Consider the following 21,339-nt stretch of genomic DNA (forward strand, 5'->3'; position numbering starts at 1 on the left):
TAAGTCTCTATGAGATTCCCCCCTTGTTCTTCTGAACTCCAGCGACAACAATCCCGACCTGGTCAATCTCTCCTCCTCTGACAGCCCCGCCATCCCTGGAATCAGTCGGGTAAACCTTCGCTGCACTCCCTCGAGAGCAAGAACATCCTTCCTCAGAGAAGGAGACCAAAATTGCACAAAATACTCCAGGTGTGGCCTCACCAAGGCCCTGTACAACTGCAGCAACACATCCCTGCTTCTATACTCTAAACCTCTTGCAATGAAGGCCAACATACCATTAGCCTTCTTTACCGCCTGCTGCACCTGCGCGCTTACCTTCAGCGACTGATGCACAAGGACACCCAGGTCCCGCTGCACACTCCCCTCTGCCAATTTACAGCCATTCGGGTAGTAATCTGCCTTCCTGTTTTTGCTTTCAAAGTGAATAACCTCACACTTATCCAAATTATACTGCATCTGCCATTGGCTTGCCCACCCGCCCAACCTGTCCAGATCTTGCTGCAGGATCCCTGCATCCTCGTCACAGTTCACCATCCCACCCAACTTGGTGTCGGCCGCAAAACTTTGAGATGTTACATTTTGTTCCCTCATCCAAATAATTTATAAGAACATAAGAACTAGGAGCAGGAGTCGGCCATCTGGCCCCTCGAGCCTGCTCCGCCATTCAATGAGATCATGGCTGATCTTTTGTGGACTCAGCTCCACTTTCCGGCCCGAACACCATAACCCTTAATCCCTTTATTCTTCAAAAAACTATCTATCTTTACCTTAAAAACATGTAATGCTTCACTGGGCAAGGAATTCCATAGATTCACAACCCTTTGGGTGAAGAAGTTCCTCCTAAACTCAGTCCTAAATCTACTTCCCCTTATTTTGAGGCTATGCCCCCTAGTTCTGCTTTCACCCGCCAGTGGAAACAACCTGCCCGCATCTATCCTATCTATTCCCTTCATAATTTTATATGTTTCTATAAGATCCCTCCTCATCCTTCTAAATTCCAACGAGTACAGTCCCAGTCTACTCAACCTCTCCTCGTAATCCAACCCCTTCAGCTCTGGGATTAACCTAGTGAATCTCCTCTGCACACCCTCCAGCGCCAGTACATCCTTTCTCAGGTAAGGAGACCAAAACTGAACACAATACTCCAGGTGTGGCCTCATGAATTTATATCATGAATAGCTGGGGTCCCAGCACCGATCCCTGTGGTACCCCACCACTTACTGCCTTCCAATTTGAAAAAGATCCATTAATCCCTACTCTTTGTTTCTTCTCTGCCAACAAGTTTTCTATCCACCTCAATACGCTCTGCCCGATCTTGCACGGCCAACGCATGCCTCATATCTTCATAGTTCCCCTTATTAAGATTCAGCACCCTAGTCTCCGAATCAACTACTTAATTCTCCATTTTGATAAAAAAATGTTATGGTCTCTCATCCCCAAGGGGTCTCGTACAGCCAGATTGGCAATGATTCCCTTCGCATTACACAGTACCCAGTCTAAGATGGCCGACTCTCTAGTTGGTTCCTCCACATATTGGTCAAGAAAACCATCCCGTACACACTCCAGGAATTCCTCCTCTACGGCATTGTGGCTAATTTGATTTGCCCAATCTATGTGAAGATTAGAACATAGAACATAGAACAGTACAGCACAGAACAGGCCCTTCGGCCCTCAATGTTGTGCCGAGCCATGATCACCCTACTCAAACCCACGTATCCACCCTATAACCGTAACCCAACAACCCCCCCCTTAACCTTACTTTTTGTAGGACACTACGGGCAATTTAGCATGGCCAATCCACCTAACCCGCACATCTTTGGACTGTGGGAGGAAACCGGAGCACCCGGAGGAAACCCACGCACACAGGGGGAGGACGTGCAGACTCCACACAGACAGTGACCCAGCCGGGAATCGAACCTGGGACCCTGGAGCTGTGAAGCATTTATGCTAACCACCTTGCTACCCTGCTGCCCCGAATTAAAATCACCCATGATCGCCGATATTCCTTATTACATGCATCTCTAATTCTGTGTTTAATGTCATTCCCAACATCACCACTGCAGTTTAGAGGTCTATATATGACACCCACTAATGTTCTTTGCCCGTTGGTACGTCTCAGCCCTACCCATACAGATTCCACATTGTCGGAGCTAAAATCCTTTCCCACTATTGTGCTAATTTCCCCAGTCAGTGAGTGAGTTTAAAGCAGAGATTGGTAGATGTCTGATTGACAATAATGGGAAGGGTTATGGGGACACTGGGTGTAAAAAGGCAGCGAAGTGTCCAATCGGTCATATTGGATGGTGGAGCGGGCTCGATGGGCCGAGTGGCCTGACTCCTGTTCCTCTGTTAAAGGCATCAAAATGAAGAGAGTCTCAAAGGAAATGGACAACCTTCAAGTTAAAGTATGAATAATGAGATTGACAAAGCAGCTGAGTCCCCCCCCCACGCACACACACACACACACACACACACACACAGCAATGTGGTCTACTCTTGAATGCCCCTCTGCAATGGCCGAGCGAGACACGGGGCAGTTAAGGATGGGCAACAAATGCTGGCCCTTTCCCAGTGACACCCACACACCCCCCCCCCCCCCACCCCCCCAATGGGCCATACATCGAAAATAGAAGCAGGAGGAGGCCATTCGGCCCATCGAGTCTGCACCGGTTCCTGGAAAGAGCACCCTACCCAAGGTCCACACCTCCACCCTATCCCCATAACCCAGTAACCCCACCCAACACTAAGGGCAATTTTGGACACTAAGGGGCAATTTATCATGGCCAATCCACCCTAACCTGCACATCTTTGGACTGTGGGAGGAAACCGGAGCACCCGGAGGAAACCCACGCACACAAGGGGAGGATGTGCAGACTCCGCACAGGCAGTGACCCATACCGGGAATCGAACCTGGGACCCTGGAGCTGTGCTAACCACTATGCTACTGTGTTGCTCTCCTAACCTCAGTCCTAAAAGGTTAACCCCTGACCCTCAAACTATGACCCTGAGTTCTGGACTCCCCCCACCATCGGGAACATTCTTTCTGAATCTACCCTGTCCAATCCTGTTAGTATTTTATACGTTTCTATGAGATCCCCTCTCACTCTTCTAAACTCCAATGAATATAATCCCGACCGGTTTAGTCTCTCCTCATATGACCGCCCCGCCATCCCAGGAATCAGCCTGATAAACCTTCGCTGCACTCCCTCCATAGCAAGAACATCCTTCCTCAGAGAAGGAGACCAAAACTGCTTCGGCTCGGCCACATCTGGAGTGAGCATGTACCACGGTCAGGTACCACGGATCAGGGAGCCCAGGTTTACCAGAAAGACGACAAGGAAAGATCGCACTAACCAGGGGGCGTCTGCCGTGGAATTGCGAAGGTTAGGGGCGATTTGATCAAAGGTTTCAAAATGTTAAGGGAAATGGGTTTGGGAGGCGGAGAGAATCTATTCCTGCTGGTTGGAAAATCTAGGACTAGAGGACAATATTCGAGCCAGACCTTTAAAGGAGAGGAACTAGCAAAAACGTAGAAACGGCGGCAAAAGTTTGGAATTTTTTGCCTGAAATAAAGTCTTGGCGCTCGATCAAATTGCTCATTTTATACCTTCGAAGTGCGCCAAACAACCGATTTTCAGGTGACCAGTCGCGCTCACAAAGTGGCTCATTAAAGCTTGTTCGAGGCTGAATATATTCACACACGGAGACCTGTGCTCTGCAAGCAGGAAGGACGTGTCCAGGCAGGACGCTTTTTTTGAATTAAACAAAAGTTTGGCGAATGGTGGCTCCCTGGTGGATTCTCCACGGCAACACGTCAGAGACAACTTGCACCCTTTATTCGTGCAGTACAAATTGTCGTGCTCCCTTTGAAATTTGCCACCCTTGTGCCTCTCCTGATGAACCCAAGAAGTATTTTGACAGCCTGTCTTTTTGCTCAGCAATCCTGAAATCTCGGCTTGATAGATTCACGCTGATCGAGGGATGCAGGGAATGCGGTAAGATTGAAGGTGAGCCATGGTCTTGTCCAATGAAGGCACAGGTTTGAAGGGGCTGAATGGTCTCCTGTTCCTGTGTGAAGCTTTAGCTTGATGATCTTTCTCTCATCAATGTCCCTGTTACAAAGGTCAAACGCGCCCCAAACTTCTACTTGTTTGGCCACCTTCAAGGATTTGTGGACCATTCTCCTTTGGCACCGTTCTCCTCAACATAACGCCATTTAGATCGCACTGCCTCCCCATGTTGTTTCTGTCGCCCGTATCACAATCCCAGACCAGATCCCAACAGTTGCTAGGATACTGGACACAAACCCCAATATTTTATTCCAATTTGTAGGACTGATACCTCATTCCAGGGGCGATTCCGCGCACAAATAGGGATGCGGTAAATTGAAACAAACTTTATTACTGACACAGAATTAAAATAACTTTTAACATCGTAATGAAAATAGATTATAATGACCAGTTCAAAGATGCTCAACAATGACACTGAAACACTAAATCCTAACTGCTACCTTTTAGCCCCGCTCAAGCTCAACCCCTCTCCGGTCAAAATACGCTTTTAAATACAGTTTGTAAACCCAGGGATACTTGCTGCCAAAAAGATGTCTTGGATAAACCGCTTTGAGAGAGAGCGATCCCTCAGGGACCAGCTTGCCGATTCTTGCCTGTGTCAAACTGCTGTTTAACCCGCCAGCGTTTTCAGAAACCGCTGTTCTGTCCACGGGCAAAATCTTTTTTAAACTGAAGTGTTTTGAGAGAAGCTGCTGGTCTGCAACTCAACTGAAACTCAGTGTTCGACTGCCTCAGCCCATCAATTACATCATCTTACTGAGGCTCAACACAATGGCCTGATTCTCCAGCCCGGCAGACCAATTTTGTGGCACGGCGCGCCCCCGGCCGGCAACGGGGTCATCTGTCCCGGCAGCTGGCCAATGGGGTTTCCCATTGTGGCCACCCCCACGTCATCGGGAAATCTACGGGCGTGAGTGCGCCGCTGGCTTAAGAGGAGGATCCCGCCGAGGGAGAATACCACCCCGTGTCTCTAATTATCTATTCCCCAGGGAACCTTCTGTATACAAACAAAATTCTATCAGTCTAACTTCTACAAACAATATCCATGGCTGGAATGAATGATGATCTCATTTTATGATGCTTTAATTGCACTTCTGGCGCCAACGTGTCTGCTGGTCTTGGAAAGAAGGATTTTTTTCAAACATGACCGCAGCGGTCATATGCACACAAACCCAGGATTTGAGCCCTTACCGCACCAAGTGGATATAACACAATATATCCCTGTATCTGACATCCCTACGTTCTCAGAGTTTGCACATATCTGCACTAAACTGTGTCAGCCGTGTGGCTGCCCATCTCACTAGACTGCCAGTGTCCCCCTAGGGGTCTGCGCCTATCCTGCCCTGTCCTGGTCTGCAAGCTAAGGGATGACTCTCTCAAAGCGGTTTATCCAAGACATCTTTTTGCAGCAAGTATCCCTGGGTTGGCGAACTGTATTTGAAAGTGTATTTTGACCAGAGAGGGGTTGGGCTTGAGCAGGGCTGAAAGGTAGCAGTTAGGATCGACCAGAATTGAACCCTATACTCCAAGTGTGGCCTAACTAAGGTTCTATACAGCTGCAACATAACTTGCCAATTTTTATACTCAATGCCCCCCCAATGAAGGCAAGCATGCCGTATGCCTTCTTGACTACCTTCTCCACCTGTGTTGCCCCTTTCAGTGACCTGTGGACCTGTACACCCAGATCTCTCTGACTGTCAATACACTTGAGGGTTCTACCATTCACTGTATATTCCCGACCTGCATTAGACCTTCCAAAATGCATTACCTCACATTTGTCCGGATTAAACTCCATCTGCCATCTCTCCGCCCAAGTCTCCAAACGATCTAAATCCTGCTGTATCCTCTGACAGTCCTCATCGCTATCCGCAATTCCACCAACCTTTGTGTCATCCGCAAACTTACTAATCAGACCAGTTACATTTTCCTCCAAATCATTTATATGTACTACGAACAGCAAAGGTCCCAGCACTGATCCCTGTGGAACACCACTAGTCACCCCCCTACAATTAGAAAAGCACCCTTCCATTGCTACTCTCTGCCTTCTATGACCTAGCCAGTTCTGTATCCATCTTGCCAGCTCACCCCTGATCCTGTGTGACTTCACCTTTTGTACCAGTCTGCCATGAGGGACCTTGTCAAAGGCCTTACTGAAGTCCATATAGACAACATCCAATGCCCTACCTGCATCAATCATCGTTGTGACCTCCTGGAAAAACTCTATCAAGTTAGTGAGACACGACCTCCCCTTCACAAAACCATGCTGCCTGTCACTAATACGTCCACTTGCTTCCAAATAGGAGTAGATCCTGTCTCGAAGAATTCTCTCCAGCAATTTCCCTACCACTGACGTAAGGCTCACCGGCCTGTAGTTCCCTGGATTATCCTTGCTACCCTTCTTAAACAAAGGAACAACATTGGCTATTCTCCAGTCCTCTGGGACATCACCTGAAGACAGTGAGGATCCAAAGATTTCTGTCAAGGCCTCAGCAATTTCTCTAGCCTCCTTCAGTATTCTGAGGTAGATCCCATCCGGCCCTGGGGACTTATCTACCTTAATATTTTTCCAGACGCCCAACACCACGTCTTTTTGGAGCTCAATGTGACCCAGGCTATCTACACACCCTCCTCCAGACTCAACATCCACCAATTCCTTTTCTTTGGTGAATACTGATGCAAAGTATTCATTTAGTACCTCGTCCATTTCCTCTGGCTCCACACATTGAGGGGGAGGCAGGCAGGACCGGTGCCAGGGGGCGGATGCCAACTCACCCGTGCGGCCCGATGGAGGTCGTTGAGCTTCTTGTGTCATCCTTCTTGTCACACGACCTGGAGGACTGCCACACTGCTAATGCTCCCCCCCCCCCCCCAGGCCACACTGGCTGCCCTGTGGCTGACCCATCCCCCTCCCTCCCCCCACGGGAAACAGGGTCTCCCGTCTCAACTCCATTGCCTCCACGAGCCTGGCCAAAGAACAAAGAAAATTACAGCACAGGAACAGGCCCTTCGGCCCTCCCAGCCTGCGCCGATCCAGATCCTTTATCTAAACCTGTCTCCTATTTTCCAAGGATCTGTATCCCTCTGTTCCCCGCCCGTTCATATACCTGTCTAGATGCCTCTTAAATGATGCTATCGTGCCCGCCTCTACCACCTCCGCTGGTAAAGCGTTCCAGGCACCCACCACCCTCTGCGTAAAAAGCTTTCCACGCACATCTCCCTTAAACTTTCCCCCTCTCACCTTGAAATCGTGACCCCTTGTAATTGATACCCTCACTCTGGGGGAAAAGCTTGTCGCTATCCACCCTGTCCATAATTTTGTAGACCTCAATCAGGTCAACCCCTCAACCTCCGTCTTTCCAACGAAAACAATCCTAATCTACTCAACCTTTCTTCATAGCTAGCACCCTCCGTACCAGGCAACATCCCGGTGAACCTCCTCTGCACCCTCTCCAAGGCATCCACATCCTTCTGGTAATGTGGCGACCAGAACTGCACACAGTATTCCAAATGTGGCCAAACCAAAGTCCTATACAACTGTAACATGACCTGCCGACTCTTGTACTCAATACCCCGTCCGATGAAGGTAAGCATGCTGTATGCCTTCTTGTCCACTCTATCCACCTGCGTTGCCACCTTCAGGGTCCAGGTCGGCATTCCCCAATCACGTCCCTGGTCTACATGGTGGCACGGCTGCCTGCTGTCTGGGGTCTGGCCTGCAGGACCGGGTTAAGTGCAGTTCCACATTGTTAGCAGGGATCCTTGTTAAGTGGCCCAATAAACGTAAGGTATCGGTGACCGAAATTTTTTGTTCGCTACCACACTTAGACCAAATTTGGTTCGATGGTGCCCATGGCTGCAGAATGGTCTGGACTGGGAACTAAATCGGCCTGGTCATAAAGTTTACCAGGACGTCTGCAGGAAGAACAGGGAAGATTAATGGCAGCAAGATTGAACAGTGGGTTCGCACCGCTGCCTCACAGCGTCAGGGAGCCGGGTTTGATTCCAACCTCGGCCGACCGTCTGTGTAGAGTCTGCACGTTCTCCCCCCCCGTGTCTGCGTGGGTTTCCTCCCACAGTCCAAAGATGCAGGTGGATTGCCCGCGCTAAATTGCCCCTCAGTGTCCAAAGGTTGGGTGGGGTCACGGGAATAGGGCTCTTTCGGAGGATCGGTGCAGACTCGATGGGCCGAATGGCCTCCTTCGGCACTGTAGGGATTCTATGATTCCACGGCAGAGCAGCCTTACTGATTAGTAATGCTATCACCTCAATGGTGAGGGGGGATATAACGAGGGGAGACCACGTGGGTGGAACTGAGGACCAGAAAAGGATCTGAAACTGTAAGGGGCGTTGTGTATCGATCCCTTGATAGCAGCTCTGAGGTGGTAGATTGTATAAAGGCAGACGTTAAGCGGTGTGTAGCAGAGTAGTGTTAATGGGGGATTTCAGAGCACACGTCGATTGGGAAAGACAGACACGACCCTGTCAGGAAGATAGTGGATTTCTGGAATCTGTTCCGGATAATTCCTTGCAGTAATATGTTCTGGATGGAACAAGGGCACAGGCAATATTACATTTAGTTATGAGTAAATGAGCCCAATTTAGTCAGTGGTCAAGAAAGCAGACGGAATGCTTGCCTTCATTGGACGGGGCATCGAGTATAAAAACTGGCAAGTCATGCTGCAGCTGTATCGAATGCTGGTAAGGCCGCACTTGGAATATTGAGCACAATTCTGGTCGCCACACTACCAGAAGGATGTGGAGGCTTTGGAGAGGGTGCAGAGGAGGTTTACCAGGATGTGGCCTGGTTTGGAGGGTGTTAGCTACGCGGAGAGCCTGAATAGACTCGGCACTGTTTTCATCAGAAAGACGGAGGTTGAGGGGCGACCTGATAGAGGTCTACAAGATTATAGGGGGCATGGATAGAGTGGATGGGCAGGCACTCTTTCCCAGGGTGGAGGGGTCAGTCACCAGGGGGCAGAGGTTTAAGGTCAGCGGGGCAAAGTTTAGAGGAGATGTGTGAGGCAGGGTTTTTACGCAGAGGGTGGTGAGTGCCTGGAACGCGTTGCCAGGGGTGGCTGTGGAAGCAGATACATTAACGGCGTTCAAAAGGCATCTTGACAAACACATGGATAGGATGGGGATAGACGGCACAAGGAAGGGCTGAGGGTTTGGGCAAAGGTTGGTATCATGACCGGTACAGGTTTGGAGGGCCGAAGGGCCTGTTCCTGTGCTGTATTGTTCTTTGAGGGGGCAAGACTGGTGGACGAGACTTTGAGGGTGGACAGGAGGTACTCGGAGGCGCCGGAGACAGGACTGTCGAAGGCAAGGTCGAGCCTCCAGATGGAGTTTGGGCTAGTTTCTACGGGGAAGGCAGTGGGGCAGTGTAGGAACATAGAACATAGAACGATACAGCGCAGTACAGGCCCTTCGGCCCTCAATGTTGCACCGACATGGAAAAAACTAAAGGCCATCTAACCTACACTATGCCCTTATCATCCATATGCTTATCCAATAAACTTTTAAATGCCCTCAATGTTGGCGTGTTCACTACTGTTGCAGGTAGGGCATTCCACGGCCTCACCACTCTGCGTAAAAAACCCACCTCTGACCTCTGTCCTATATCTATTACCCCTCAATTTAAGGCTATGTCCCCTCGTGCTAGCCACCTCCATCCGCGGGAGAAGGCTCTCACTGTCCACCCTATCTAACCCTCTGATCATTTTGTATGCCTCTATTAAGTCACCTCTTAACCTTCTTAAGAGGTGACTTAATAGATAGATAGATAGAGAAATACAGCACAGAACAGGCCCTTCGGCCCACGATGTTGCGCCGAACTTTTGTCCTAGGTTAATCATAGAATTTTGGACAATTTGTCATGGCCTACAAAAAGAGGCATACAAAATGATCAGAGGGTTAGATAGGGTGGACAGCGAGAGCCTTCTCCCGCGGATGGAGGTGGCTAGCATGAGGAGTGTGGGGAGAAGGCAAGTAGGATGTTGGCCCATAAGCTGAGAAAGCAGGAGGCGGCGAGGGAGATTGGTAGAGTTAGGGAAGGTAAGGGCAAGGCGGTGACGGACCCCGAGGGGGTGAATTGGGTGTTTGAGGACTTTTATAGAAGGCTCTATGAGTCGGGAGCCCCCGGCCGAGGAGGGGATGCGGCAGTTCCTGGATGGGTTAGAGTTTCCCCAAAGTGGAGGAGGGGCTGGTTCAGGGAGCGGGGCTCGCAATCGGGCTGAGGGAGGTGATGGGTGGCAGGGTGGGGCGATGCAAGCGGGGAATGGCCCCGGGGCCGGATGGGTTCCCGGTACAGTTTTATAAAAGGTTCTGGGCAGAGCTGGGGCCACTACCGAGTGAAGATGTATAATGGAGATTGTGGGTTGGGTTGGGTCCGTTTGCTATAAAGGCCGCAGTTGCGAGGGTGCGGACGAACCGAGTGAGTTTGGGGTACTTTGGGGTGCATCATGGGACGAGGCAGACGTGTCCGCTCTCCCCGTTGCTGATCGCCTTGGCAATGGCATTGAGGGCATCGTGGGACTGGAGAGGGATCGAGCAGAGGGACATCAAGCACAGGGTCTCACTGTATGTTTCGGACCCGGTGAGCAGCATTGGAGAGATCATGGAGATCCCGGGGGAATGTGACTGGCTTTCCAGGTTACAAACTGAATATAGGAAAGAGCAAGGTGCTCCCGAGAGGGCCCAGAGGGCAGGAAAGGAGATTAGGGGGAATGGCTGCGGGTTCGGGACTTTGTTAGGAGCAAAGTTCGGCGCCTCTGGGGTTGAAAGGCAAGGTGCTGTTGCACATCGAGGGGCGGGGCCTCGGTGACAGTGGGAGGGGCCGCAGACAATGTAGGGGGGGGCATCTATGACAGTGGGAGGGGCAGGGCCTCTGTGACAGTGGGATGGGTGGGGCCTCCATGACAGTCAGAGAGGGGGGCCTCTGACAGTGGGAGGGGTGGGTCCTCAGTGACAGTGGGAGGGGTGGGGCCTCAGTGACAGTGGGAGGGGTGGGGCCTCAGTGACAGTGGGAGGGGCGGGGCCTCAGTGACAGTGGGAGGGGTGGGGCCTCAGTGACAGTGGGAGGGGTGGGGCCTCAGTGACAGTGGGAGGGGCGGGGCCTCAGTGACAGTGGAGGGGTGGGGCCTCTGTGACAGTGGGAGATGCGGGGCCTCAGTGACAGTGGGAGGGGTGGGGCCTCAGTGACAGTGGGAGGGCGGGGCCTCAGTGACAGTGGGAGGGGTGGGGCCTCAGTGACAGTGGGAGGGGTGGGGCCTCAGTGACAGTGGGAGGGGCGGGGCCTCAGTGACAGTGGGAGGGGCGGGGCCTCAGTGACAGTGGGAGATGTGGGGCCTCAGGGACAGTGGGATGGGGGGGGGGCTCAGTGACAGTGGGAGGGGCGGGGCCTCAGTGACAGTGGGAGATGTGGGGCCTCAGTGACAGTGGGAGGGGTGGGGCCTCAGTGACAGTGGGAGGGGCGGGGCCTCAGTGACAGTGGGAGGGGTGGGGCCTCAGTGACAGTGGGAGGGGCGGGGCCTCAGTGACAGTGGGAGGGGCGGGGCCTCAGTGACAGTGGGAGGGGCGGGGCCTCAGTGACAGTGGGAGATGTGGGGCCTCAGTGACAGTGGGAGGGGTGGGGCCTCAGTGACAGTGGGAGGGGTGGGGCCTGAGTGACAGTGGGAGGGGTGGGGCCTGAGTGACAGTGGGAGGGGTGGGGCCACAGTGACAGTGGGAGGGGCGGGGCCAGCTGCTGTGACAGTGGGAGGGGTGGGGCCTCAGTGACAATGGGAGGGGCGGGGCCTCAGTGATAATAGGAGGGGCGGGGCCAGCTGCTGTGACAGTGGGAGGGGCGGGGCCTCAGTGATAATAGGAGGGGCAGGGCCAGCTGCTGTGACAGTGGGAGGGGTGGGGCCTCAGTGACAATGGGAGGGGTGGGGCCTCAGTGACAATGGGAGGGGTGGGGCCTCAGTGACAATGGGAGGGGTGGGGCCTCAGTGACAGTGGGAGGGGTGGGGCCACAGTGACAGTGGGAGGGGCGGGGCCAGCTGCTGTGACAGTGGGAGGGGTGGGGCCTCAGTGACAATGGGAGGGGCGGGGCCAGTGACAATGGGGGTGGGGGAGTGGGCTATGTAAGGTGCTCTTTCAGATTTGTGGGCCGAATGGCTCCCTTCCACACAGTTGGAATTCCATGGTTCTCTGACTAGGAGCCTACAAGGAGGCGCTGGCGTGGTGGTCGTGTCACTGGACTGGTCATTCAGACACCCAGGCTAATGCGGTGAAATGTGAATTCAATAAAACAGGTTTGCAATTAAAAGTCTAACGATGACCATGAAATCATTGTTGCAAAAATTTCACAGGGTGACCATCCTCGGAGAGGAGTAATTCCTCCTCATCTCCGTCTTCAATGGGAGGAGCTACCCCCCCCCCCCCCCCCAAACACACTGACTCTGAAACTGAGCCCCCTGCTCAGTATCCACCCTGTCAAACCCACTCCCCTCAGAATCTGATACATTTCTAAAGATCCTCTCTCTCGTTCTTCGAAAGGCCAAACTTGTTCAATCCTTCCTTGGAGATAGCACCTCTCCCTCCCTCTTGAACTCCCCCCGCAATGCAATGATATTCCTCCTTCAGTAACGGGACCAAAACAGGTCAGTTTCTAGTCAATGGTAACGCCCCAGAGTGTTGATTGTGGGGGATTCAGCGATGGTAATGCCGTTGAATGTCAAGGGGGCGATGGTTAGATCCTCTCTTGTTGGAGATGGTCATTGCCTGGCATTGTGTGGCACCAATGTAACGTGCCACACGTCAGCCCCGAGCCTGGATATTGTCCAGGTCTTGCTGCATCTGGACACGGACTGGGGTTCAATACCCTGATTCCCCCCATATCCCTTGATCCCATTCGCTCCAGCAGCTCTATCTAAATCCTTCCGACCTTATGATGGAAGGGAGGCCATTGATGAAGCAGCTGAAGATGGTTGGGGCCGAGGACCCTGAGGAACTCCTGCAGTGACGTCCTGGAGCTGAGATGATTGGCCTCCAACCACCACAACCATCATCCTTTGTGCCGGGAATGACTCCAACCAGCGGAGAGTTTCCCCCCTGATTCCCATTGACTCCAGTTTAGCTCGGGCTCCTTGATGCCAAACTCGGTCAAACGCTGCCCTGATGTCAAAGGGCAGTCACTCTCACCTCACCTCTGGCCTTCAGCTCTTTGTCCATGTTTGACCCAAGGCTGTAATGAGGTCAGGAGCTGAGTGACCCTGGGCGGGACCCAAACTGAGTGTCCGTGAGCAGGTTATTGCTGACTAAGTGTCATAAAAGCACAAGATGTAGGAGCAGAATTAGGCCACTCGGCCCATCAAGTCCGCACCACGATTCTATCATGGCTGATCCCATCCTGGCCTTAACTCCACAGTCCTGCCCGTTCTCCATAACCCTTCACCAATTAAAAAAATTGAACCCGCGCTGCTGACCTTGTTCTGCACAAGTCAGCTGTTTAGCCCACTGTGCTAAACCAGCCCCTGGATACAGAGTAAAGCTCCCTCTACACTGTCCCCATCAAACACTCCCAGGACAGGGACAGCACGGGGTTAGATACAGAGTAAAGCTCCCTCTACACTGTCCCCCATCAAACACTCCCAGGACAGGTACAGCACGGGGTTAGATACAGAGTAAAGCTCCCTCTACACTGTCCCCATCAAACACTCCCAGGACAGGTACAGCACGGGGTTAGATACAGAGTAAAGCTCCCTCTACACTGTCCCCATCAAACACTCCCAGGACAGGTACAGCACAGGGTTAGATACAGAGTAAAGCTCCCTCTACACTGTCCCCATCAAACACTCCCAGGACAGGTACAGCACAGGGTTAGATACAGAGTAAAGCTCCCTCTACACTGTCCCCATCAAACACTCCCAGGACAGGTACAGCACGGGGTTAGATACAGAGTAAAGCTCCCTCTACACTGTCCCCATCAAACACTCCCAGGACAGGTACAGCACGGGGTTAGATACAGAGTAAAGCTCCCTCTACACCGTCCCTATCAAACACTCCCAGGACAGGTACAGCACGAGGTTAGATACAGAGTAAATCTCCCTCTACACTGTCCCCATCAAACATTCCCAGGACAGGTACAGCACGGGGTTAGATACAGAGTAAATCTCCCTCTACACTGTCCCCATCAAACACTCCCAGGACAGGTACAGCACGGGGTTAGATACAGAGTAAAGCTCCCTCTACACTGTCCCTATCAAACACTCCCAGGACAGGTACAGCACGGGGTTAGATACAGAGTGAAGGCTTTCACAAAGACAACACACAATAGTTGATTATAGTGAAGTCAATTTATTGGATAATGAATAGGATGCAACAGTTGTGTATTTAGGTTTTGATCGTTATTGGATCTGCTTCAGCGGAATCAATACTGAGCTCAGTGGCGAATATACCCTGAAGCAGATAGAGAGATTAAACGTTCTGTCCCGTACACTAAATGGGACTGATTGCTGACGCGGAACACGTGTTGCTGGAAGAGCTTCCCCTATCCCCGGTGTGTGTTAGCTACAGCAGACCGTGTACTTTAAGTGAGGGAGGCTGGAAACTGGCCATTCTCTCAGGACGTCGGTCCACTTTGGGTCGAGCTTTCTCCCCCCCTGGTTTTTCGGGGGGGGGGGGGGCATGATGAGACGAGACTGGACAGCAACAGTGTTCTTGCCTCCCGTGGTTACAAGTCGGTGATTACAATCACAGCAGAGCGAAGCCTTGGCAATCTTCCGCGGACGTCTATGTGGGCGCCCAGCGAGATAGGGGTGGTTACTGGACGGTGCAGTTTTGCTTCACCACTTCCATCGGGCCCAGCCACGGGCGGTCCCAGACTTTAAACTTGCAGATCTGTGTCTGAAAAGGGAAAAATCAGGTTTAATATCGTCAGCCGAGCCCAGCCGAGTGCCGGGATACGGAGGAACCAGCAGCTCCCAAACCCCCCCCCCCCCCCCCCTTACCTGGGCGTGCGGAGGGGTCATGTGGAAGTCACACTCATCGGAGTTGACACTTGAGGCCCTCTTTTTGCAAGTTGTGGCTCCGATCTCCACCGTCAAACGATACATCATCCCCTGCACCACCTGTAAGGGGGGGGGGGGGGGGGGGGGCACAGTCACTCAATTCACCAGCAGTGGCAGAGGGAGCTCCTAAAATCAAATCTCTCTCAATCTTTCCCTCCCCTTTGCTCCGGCTGCACACCACCTCTCTTCCCCCTTCCCTCACACTAACCTCGCCGCACTCCCCTCTGCATCTCTCCCTGTCCCTTTCTCTCGCTACAACCCCCCCCCCCCTTCTCGCCACCCACTCTCCCAAAGCCCCCCCTCACCTCTCTATTCCACTCTCTCCCGAGCAGCACAGTGGTTAGCACTGTGGCTTCACAGCACCAGGGCCCAGATTCGATTCCCGGCTCTGTCTGTGCGGAGTCTCCCCCCGTGTCTGCGTGGGTTTCCTCCGGGCGCTCCATTTCCTCCCACAAGACGTGCTTGTTAGGTGAATTGGACATTCTGAATTCTCCCTCCGTGTACCCAAACAGGTGCCGGAATGTGGCGACTAGGGGCTTTTCACAGTAACTTCATTGCAGTGTTAATGTCAGCCTACTTCTGACAATATTTTTTTTTTTTTTAAAATTTAGAGTACCCAATTATTTTTTCCAATTAAGGGGCAATTTAACGTGGCCAATCCACCTACCCTGCACATCTTTGGGTTGTGGGGGCGAAACCCACGCAGACACGGGGAGAATGTGCAAACTCCTTACAGACAGTGACCCAGGGCCGGGATTCGAACCCAGGTCCTCAGCGCCGTAGGCAGCAATGCTAACCACTGTGCCACCGTGCTGCCCCTTACTTCTGACAATATTAACGATTATTCCCCCCCTCTCTATTTTTTCTAACCCTCTATTTCCCCTCTCACTTTATGATCTTTCTCCCTCTATGTTCTCTCTCCCTCCCCTCCTCATTCCCCCCCGCCTCCCCCCTCAACTCTCACCATTCACCCCCCTCTCACTTTATCTTTATGACCCCCCATTCCCTCCACCCCCCTCCCCATTCCCTCCACCCTCCTCTCTCCCCATTCCCTCCACCACCCCCATCCCATTCTCTCCCCCTCCCCTTTCCCTCCAGCCCCCCACCCCATCCCATTCTCTCCCCCTCCCATTCCCCCCACACCCCATTCCCCTCCCTACCGTTCCCCTCACACCCCATTCCCCTCCCTACCGTTCCCCTCCCTCCCTCACTCCCATTCCCCTCCCTCCCTCCCCGTTCCACTCCCGCCCTCCTCCCCGTTCCCCTCCCGCCCTCCTCCCCCCCATTCCGCACCCCACCCCCCCATCCTGCATCCCACCCTCCCCCCCACACCCCATCCTCCCCCCACACCCATTCCCCACCCTCCCCCTCCCCATTCCCCCCACACCCTCCCCTATTCCCCCCCTCCCTATTCCCCCCTCCCCCTCCCCTATTCCCCACCCTCCCCCTCCCCTATTCCCCACCCTCCCCCTCCCCTATTCCCCACTCCTCCCTATTCCCCCCCCTCTTCCCCCCCCTATTCCCTCCCCCTCCCCCACCCCCCCCTATTCCCTCCCCCTCCCCCCTCCCCCTATTCCCTCCCCCTCCCCCCCTCCCCCTATTCCCCACCCCCTCCTCCCCTCCCCCTATTCCCCACCCCTCCCCTCATTCCCCACCCCTCCCCTCCCCCCCCTCATTCCCCACCCCTCCCCTCCCCCTATTCCCCACCCCTCCCCTCATTCCCCACCCCTCCCCTCCCCCTATTCCCCACCCCTCCCCCTATTCCCCACCCCTCCCCTCCCCCTATTCCCCACCCCCTCCCCTCCCCCTATTCCCCACCCCTCCCCCTATTCCCCACCCCCTCCCCCTATTCCCCACCCCCTCCCCCTATTCCCCACCCCCTCCCCCTATTCCCCACCCCCCTATTCCCCACCCCCCTATTCCCCACCCCCTATTCCCACCCCCTATTCCCACCCCCCTCCCCCCTCCCCCTATTCCCCCCCCTCCCCTCCCCCCTATTCCCCACCCCTCCCCTCTGACCTGCTCCTTGGCCTTTAAAACTCTCCGTATTTTGTTCAGGAACAGCTGGTTTGAGGCCCGGTTGACGCTGTCGACCCCGGCGCGGGCCGCCTTCTGCACCTCGGGCGCGTTCACGTCGACGGGCCGCGAGCTGCCGGGCATGAAGCCGCCGGGCATGGGGCTGTCATCCTGGGCCCCGACCTGGAGCAGCCGAGTGGCAGCAGCCGCCACCGACACCAACAACAGGGTCCTGAGTCCCGCCGCCATCTTCACTACGCAGCTCCAATTCCACTTCCGCCCCGCTGGCGCGTCACTTCCGACCCGCCCAGAGGCGGCAGCACCACCGGCCGGCCGGCGGACACAACCCGCCCACGCCCGTCACTTCCGCCCCGCCCGCAGCTAGCAAAGCCAACCCGCAGACGTGCCCACTTCCGCCCCTCTGTTGGCGTCACTTCTGATCCACAGCGACAAGGAAGCAAGCACCACCGGCGCCGCACACAACCCGCCAACGTCCGTCACTTCCGCCCCGCCCCCCAGGCGCTGCTTCCGCCCCGCGGGACCGTCCGCCATCCTTGTGAGGGGCATCTCCACTTAGCCCATTTGGATGTGTTTATTGTCACCTGTACTGAGGTTCAGTGAAAAGTATTTTTCTGCCAGCAGCTCAAATAGATCATTGCATACATGAAAATAAAATGAAACAAATAACAGGGCAACACAAGGTCTACAACGTAAATACATAGACACCGACATTGGGTGAAGCATACAGGGGTGTAGTGTTAATCAGGTCAGTCAATAAGAGGGTCATTTAGGAGTCTGGTAACAATGGGGAAGAAGCTGTTTTTGAGTCTGTTCGTGCGTGTTCTCAGACTTCTGTATCTCCTGCCCCATGGAAGAAGTTGGAAGAGTAAGTAAGCCAGGTGGGAGGGGTCTTTGATTATGCTGCCCGCTTTCCCCAGGCAGCGGGAGGTGTAGATGGAGTCAATGGATGGGAGGCAGGTTCGTGTGATGGACTGGGCGGTGTTCACGACGCTCTGAAGTTTCTTATGGTCTTGGGCCGAGCAGTTGCCATACCAGGCTGTGATGCAACCACATAGGATGCTTTCTATAATAATAATACCATTTATTATTGTCACAAGTAGGCTTACATTAACGCCGCAATTAAGTTGCGGTGAAAATCCCCTCGTCGCCACACTCCGGCACCTGTTCGGGTACACAGAGGGAGAATTCAGAACGTCCAGTTCACCTAACGAGCACGTGATTCGGGACTTGTGGGAGGAAACCGGAGCACCCGGAGGAAACCCACGCAGACACAGGGCAGACGCCACATAATGACCCAAGCCAGAAATCGAACCTGGGACCCTGGAGCTGTGAAGCAACGCTACTGTGCTACTGTGCTGCCCACATGTAAAAATTGTAAGACTCAATGGGGACATGCCGAATTTCCTTAGTTTCCGGAGGAGGTATAGGCGTGTTGTGCTTTCTTGGTCACAGCAGCGACGTGGCTGGACCAGGACAGATTGTTGGTGATGTGCACAGCGGGGAATTTGAAGCTGTTAACCATCTCCACCTCGGCCCCGTTGATGCTGACAGGGGTGTGTACAAGACTTTGTTTCTGAAGTCAATGACCAGCTCTTTAGTTTTGCTGACATTGAGGGAGAGATTATTGTCGTTACACCACCCCACTCATTTCTCTATCTCCTTCCTGTATTCTGACTCATTGTTGTTCGAGATTCAACCCACTACAGTCGTGTCATCAGCAAACATGTAGATGGAGTTGGAACCACATTTTGCCATGCAGTCCTGTGTGTAGCGGGAGTATAGTAGGGTACGCAGCCTTGCGGGGCCCCAGTACTGAGGACTAACGCACAGATTTTATGCGCGGCACGGTAGCACAGCGGTTAGCACTGTTGCTTCACAGCACCAGGGTCCCGGGTTCGATTCCCAGCTTGGGTCACTGTCTGTGCGGAGTCTGCACGTTCTCCCCGTGTGTGCGTGGGTTTCCTCGGGTGCTCCGGTTTCCTCCCAGAAGTCCCGAAAGACGTGCTGTTAGGTGAATTGGAAATTCTGAATTCCCCCTCCGTGTACCCGAACAGGCGCCGGAATGTGGCAGCTAGGGGCTTTTCACAGTAACGTCATTGCAGTGTTGTCAGCCTACTTGTGACAATAAAGATGATCAGTGTTGTTGTTTATTCTTACTGTTTGTGGCCTGTGGGTCAGAAAGTCGAGGATCCATTTTCAGAGGGAGGAGCCGAATCCTTGGTGTTGGAACTTTGATATGATCTGGGCTGGGATTATGGTGTTGAAGGCGGAGCTGTAGTCAATAAATAGGAGTCTGATGTAGGAGTCCTTGATGTTGAGATGCAACAGGGATGAGTGTAGGGCCAGGGAGGTGGCGTCTGCTGTGAACCGGTTGTGACGGTATGTGAATTGCAGTGGATCAAGGCATCCTGGGAGTATGGAGGTGATGTGCTTCACGACAAACTTCTCGAAGCACTTCATTACAATTGATGTCAGGGCCGCCGGACGGTAGTTGTTGAGGCACGTTGCCTGGTTCTTCTTTGGTACTGGTATGATGGTGGTCTTCTTGAAGCAGGTGGGGACCTCGGAGTGGAGTAGGGACAGGTTAAAGATGTCTGTGAACACCTCTGCCAGCTGGTCCGCACAGGCTCTGAGTGCACGGCCGGGGATCCCGTCCGGACCCGTCGCCTTCCGAGAGTTCACTTTCAGGAAGGCCGATCTGACTTCGGAAGCTGTGATGGTGGGTATGGGTGAATTATGGGCTGCTGAGGCACTCGACAGCAGATTGTTGGTTACCTGCTTGAACCGGGCATAGAATGTTCATCGGGGAGGGGTGCACTGCTGCCAGAGATACTGCTCGTCTTCGCTCTGTAGCCCGTTGCGTTGTTTAGTCCTTGCCACAACCATCGGGAGTCTGTAACGCTAGTCTGTGACTCTAGCTTGGTCTGATATTCCCTCTTGGCATCTCGGACGGAGGTCGTACCTGGATTTCTCGTCTAGGTCAGGGTCGCTTGACTTGAACGCCTCAGATCTGTCCTTCAGTAGGGAGTCAATCTCGCGGTTGAGCCATGGTTTCCGGTTGGGGAACGTACGTACTGCTTTCTTTGGCACGCAGTCGTCCACACATTTGCTGATGAAGTCTGTGACGGTGGTGGCATACTCATTTAGGTCGGTCGCCGAGTTCTTAAATATGGACCAGTCCACTGTCTTCAAGCAATCACATAGGAGCTCTTCTGTTTCCTCGGACCAGCACTGCACAACCTTCTTATATTTAATCAATTTAGAGTGTCCAATCCACTTAACCATTCACATGGTCCCAGGTTCGATCCCGGCTCTTGGTCACTGTCCGTGTGGAGTTTGCACATTCTCCCCGTGTCTGCGTGGGTTTCGCCCCCACAACCCAAAGATGTGCAGAGTAGGTGGATTAGCCGCGCTAAATTGCCCCTTAATTGGAAATAATGAATTGGGTACTCTTAAATTTAAAAAAAAAAGCTGAACTGGACCCAGCCACATTAATACTGTGGCTACCAGAGCAGGTCAGAGGCTGGGAATCCTGCGGAGAGTAACTCACCTCCTGACCCACCCCCCCAAAGCCTGTCCACCATCTACAAGGCACAAGTCAGGAGTGTGAGGGACTCTCCACTCGCCTGGATGAGTGCGGCTCCCAACAACACTCGAGAAGCTCGACACCATCCAGGGCAAAGCAGCCCCGCTCGATCGACACGCTAACCACAAACATTCGCTCCCTCCACCCCCCCTGGACGCACAGCGGCAGCCGTGTGCACCGTCTACAAGACGCCCCGCAGCCACTCGCTCCTTCGACAGCACCTTCCAAACCCGCCACCTCTACCGTCTAGAAGGGCGAGGGCAGCAGCAGACGCACGGGGAACACCACCACCTGCAAGTTCCCCCCCCTCCGATCTGCTCGCCATCCTGACTCGGAAATATATCGGCCGTTCCTTCACTGTGGCTGGGGTCAAAATCCTGGGAACTCCCCTCCCTAACAGCACGGTGGGTGTACCTACACCTCAGAAAAGTTTGCAGTGGGTTTTTCTGACTATTCCGCTGGCACCACCCTCCTTGTTGGAGGGGGTGCTGTCGGTGAATGGGCTTGGGGGGGGGGGGGGGGGTGCGGTTATCGTGACGATCCACGGGAGGATTTTGGAGAAGGACGTGGCTACGCTGGAGGGAGTTGAGGCCCA

General features: G+C 53.6%; 1 protein-coding gene across 1 annotated transcript; it reads right to left on the bottom strand.

Annotated features, from left to right (window-relative positions):
* Positions 1–14,388: 14,388 nt before the first annotated feature.
* LOC119958971 (cystatin-like) lies at positions 14,389–17,424 on the bottom strand. Its single transcript, XM_038787500.1, has 3 exons — positions 17,141–17,424; positions 15,062–15,181; positions 14,389–14,957 (listed from the first exon to the last, which is right to left on the bottom strand). Exons 1-3 carry the CDS (start codon positions 17,384–17,386, stop codon positions 14,874–14,876), a joined length of 450 nt encoding a protein of 149 aa, XP_038643428.1. The 5' UTR covers positions 17,387–17,424; the 3' UTR covers positions 14,389–14,873.
* Between the last annotated feature and the right edge of the window lie 3,915 nt (positions 17,425–21,339).

This window comes from Scyliorhinus canicula, chromosome 31 (assembly GCF_902713615.1).
Source record: "Scyliorhinus canicula chromosome 31, sScyCan1.1, whole genome shotgun sequence".
Lineage (NCBI taxonomy): Eukaryota > Metazoa > Chordata > Chondrichthyes > Carcharhiniformes > Scyliorhinidae > Scyliorhinus > Scyliorhinus canicula.

What these genes read in the sequence shown, in the direction of transcription:
- LOC119958971 (XM_038787500.1), bottom strand. Translation starts at nt 17,386, where the DNA reads ATGGCGGCGGGACTCAGGACCCTGTTGTTGGTGTCGGTGGCGGCTGCT. An exon ending in TTTTAAAGGCCAAGGAGCAG is followed by an intron (nt 15,182 to 17,140) that starts GTCAGAGGGGAG and finishes CCCCCCTTACAG; the next exon opens with GTGGTGCAGGGGATGATGTA. An exon ending in TGACCCCTCCGCACGCCCAG is followed by an intron (nt 14,958 to 15,061) that starts GTAAGGGGGGGG and finishes TTCCCTTTTCAG; the next exon opens with ACACAGATCTGCAAGTTTAA.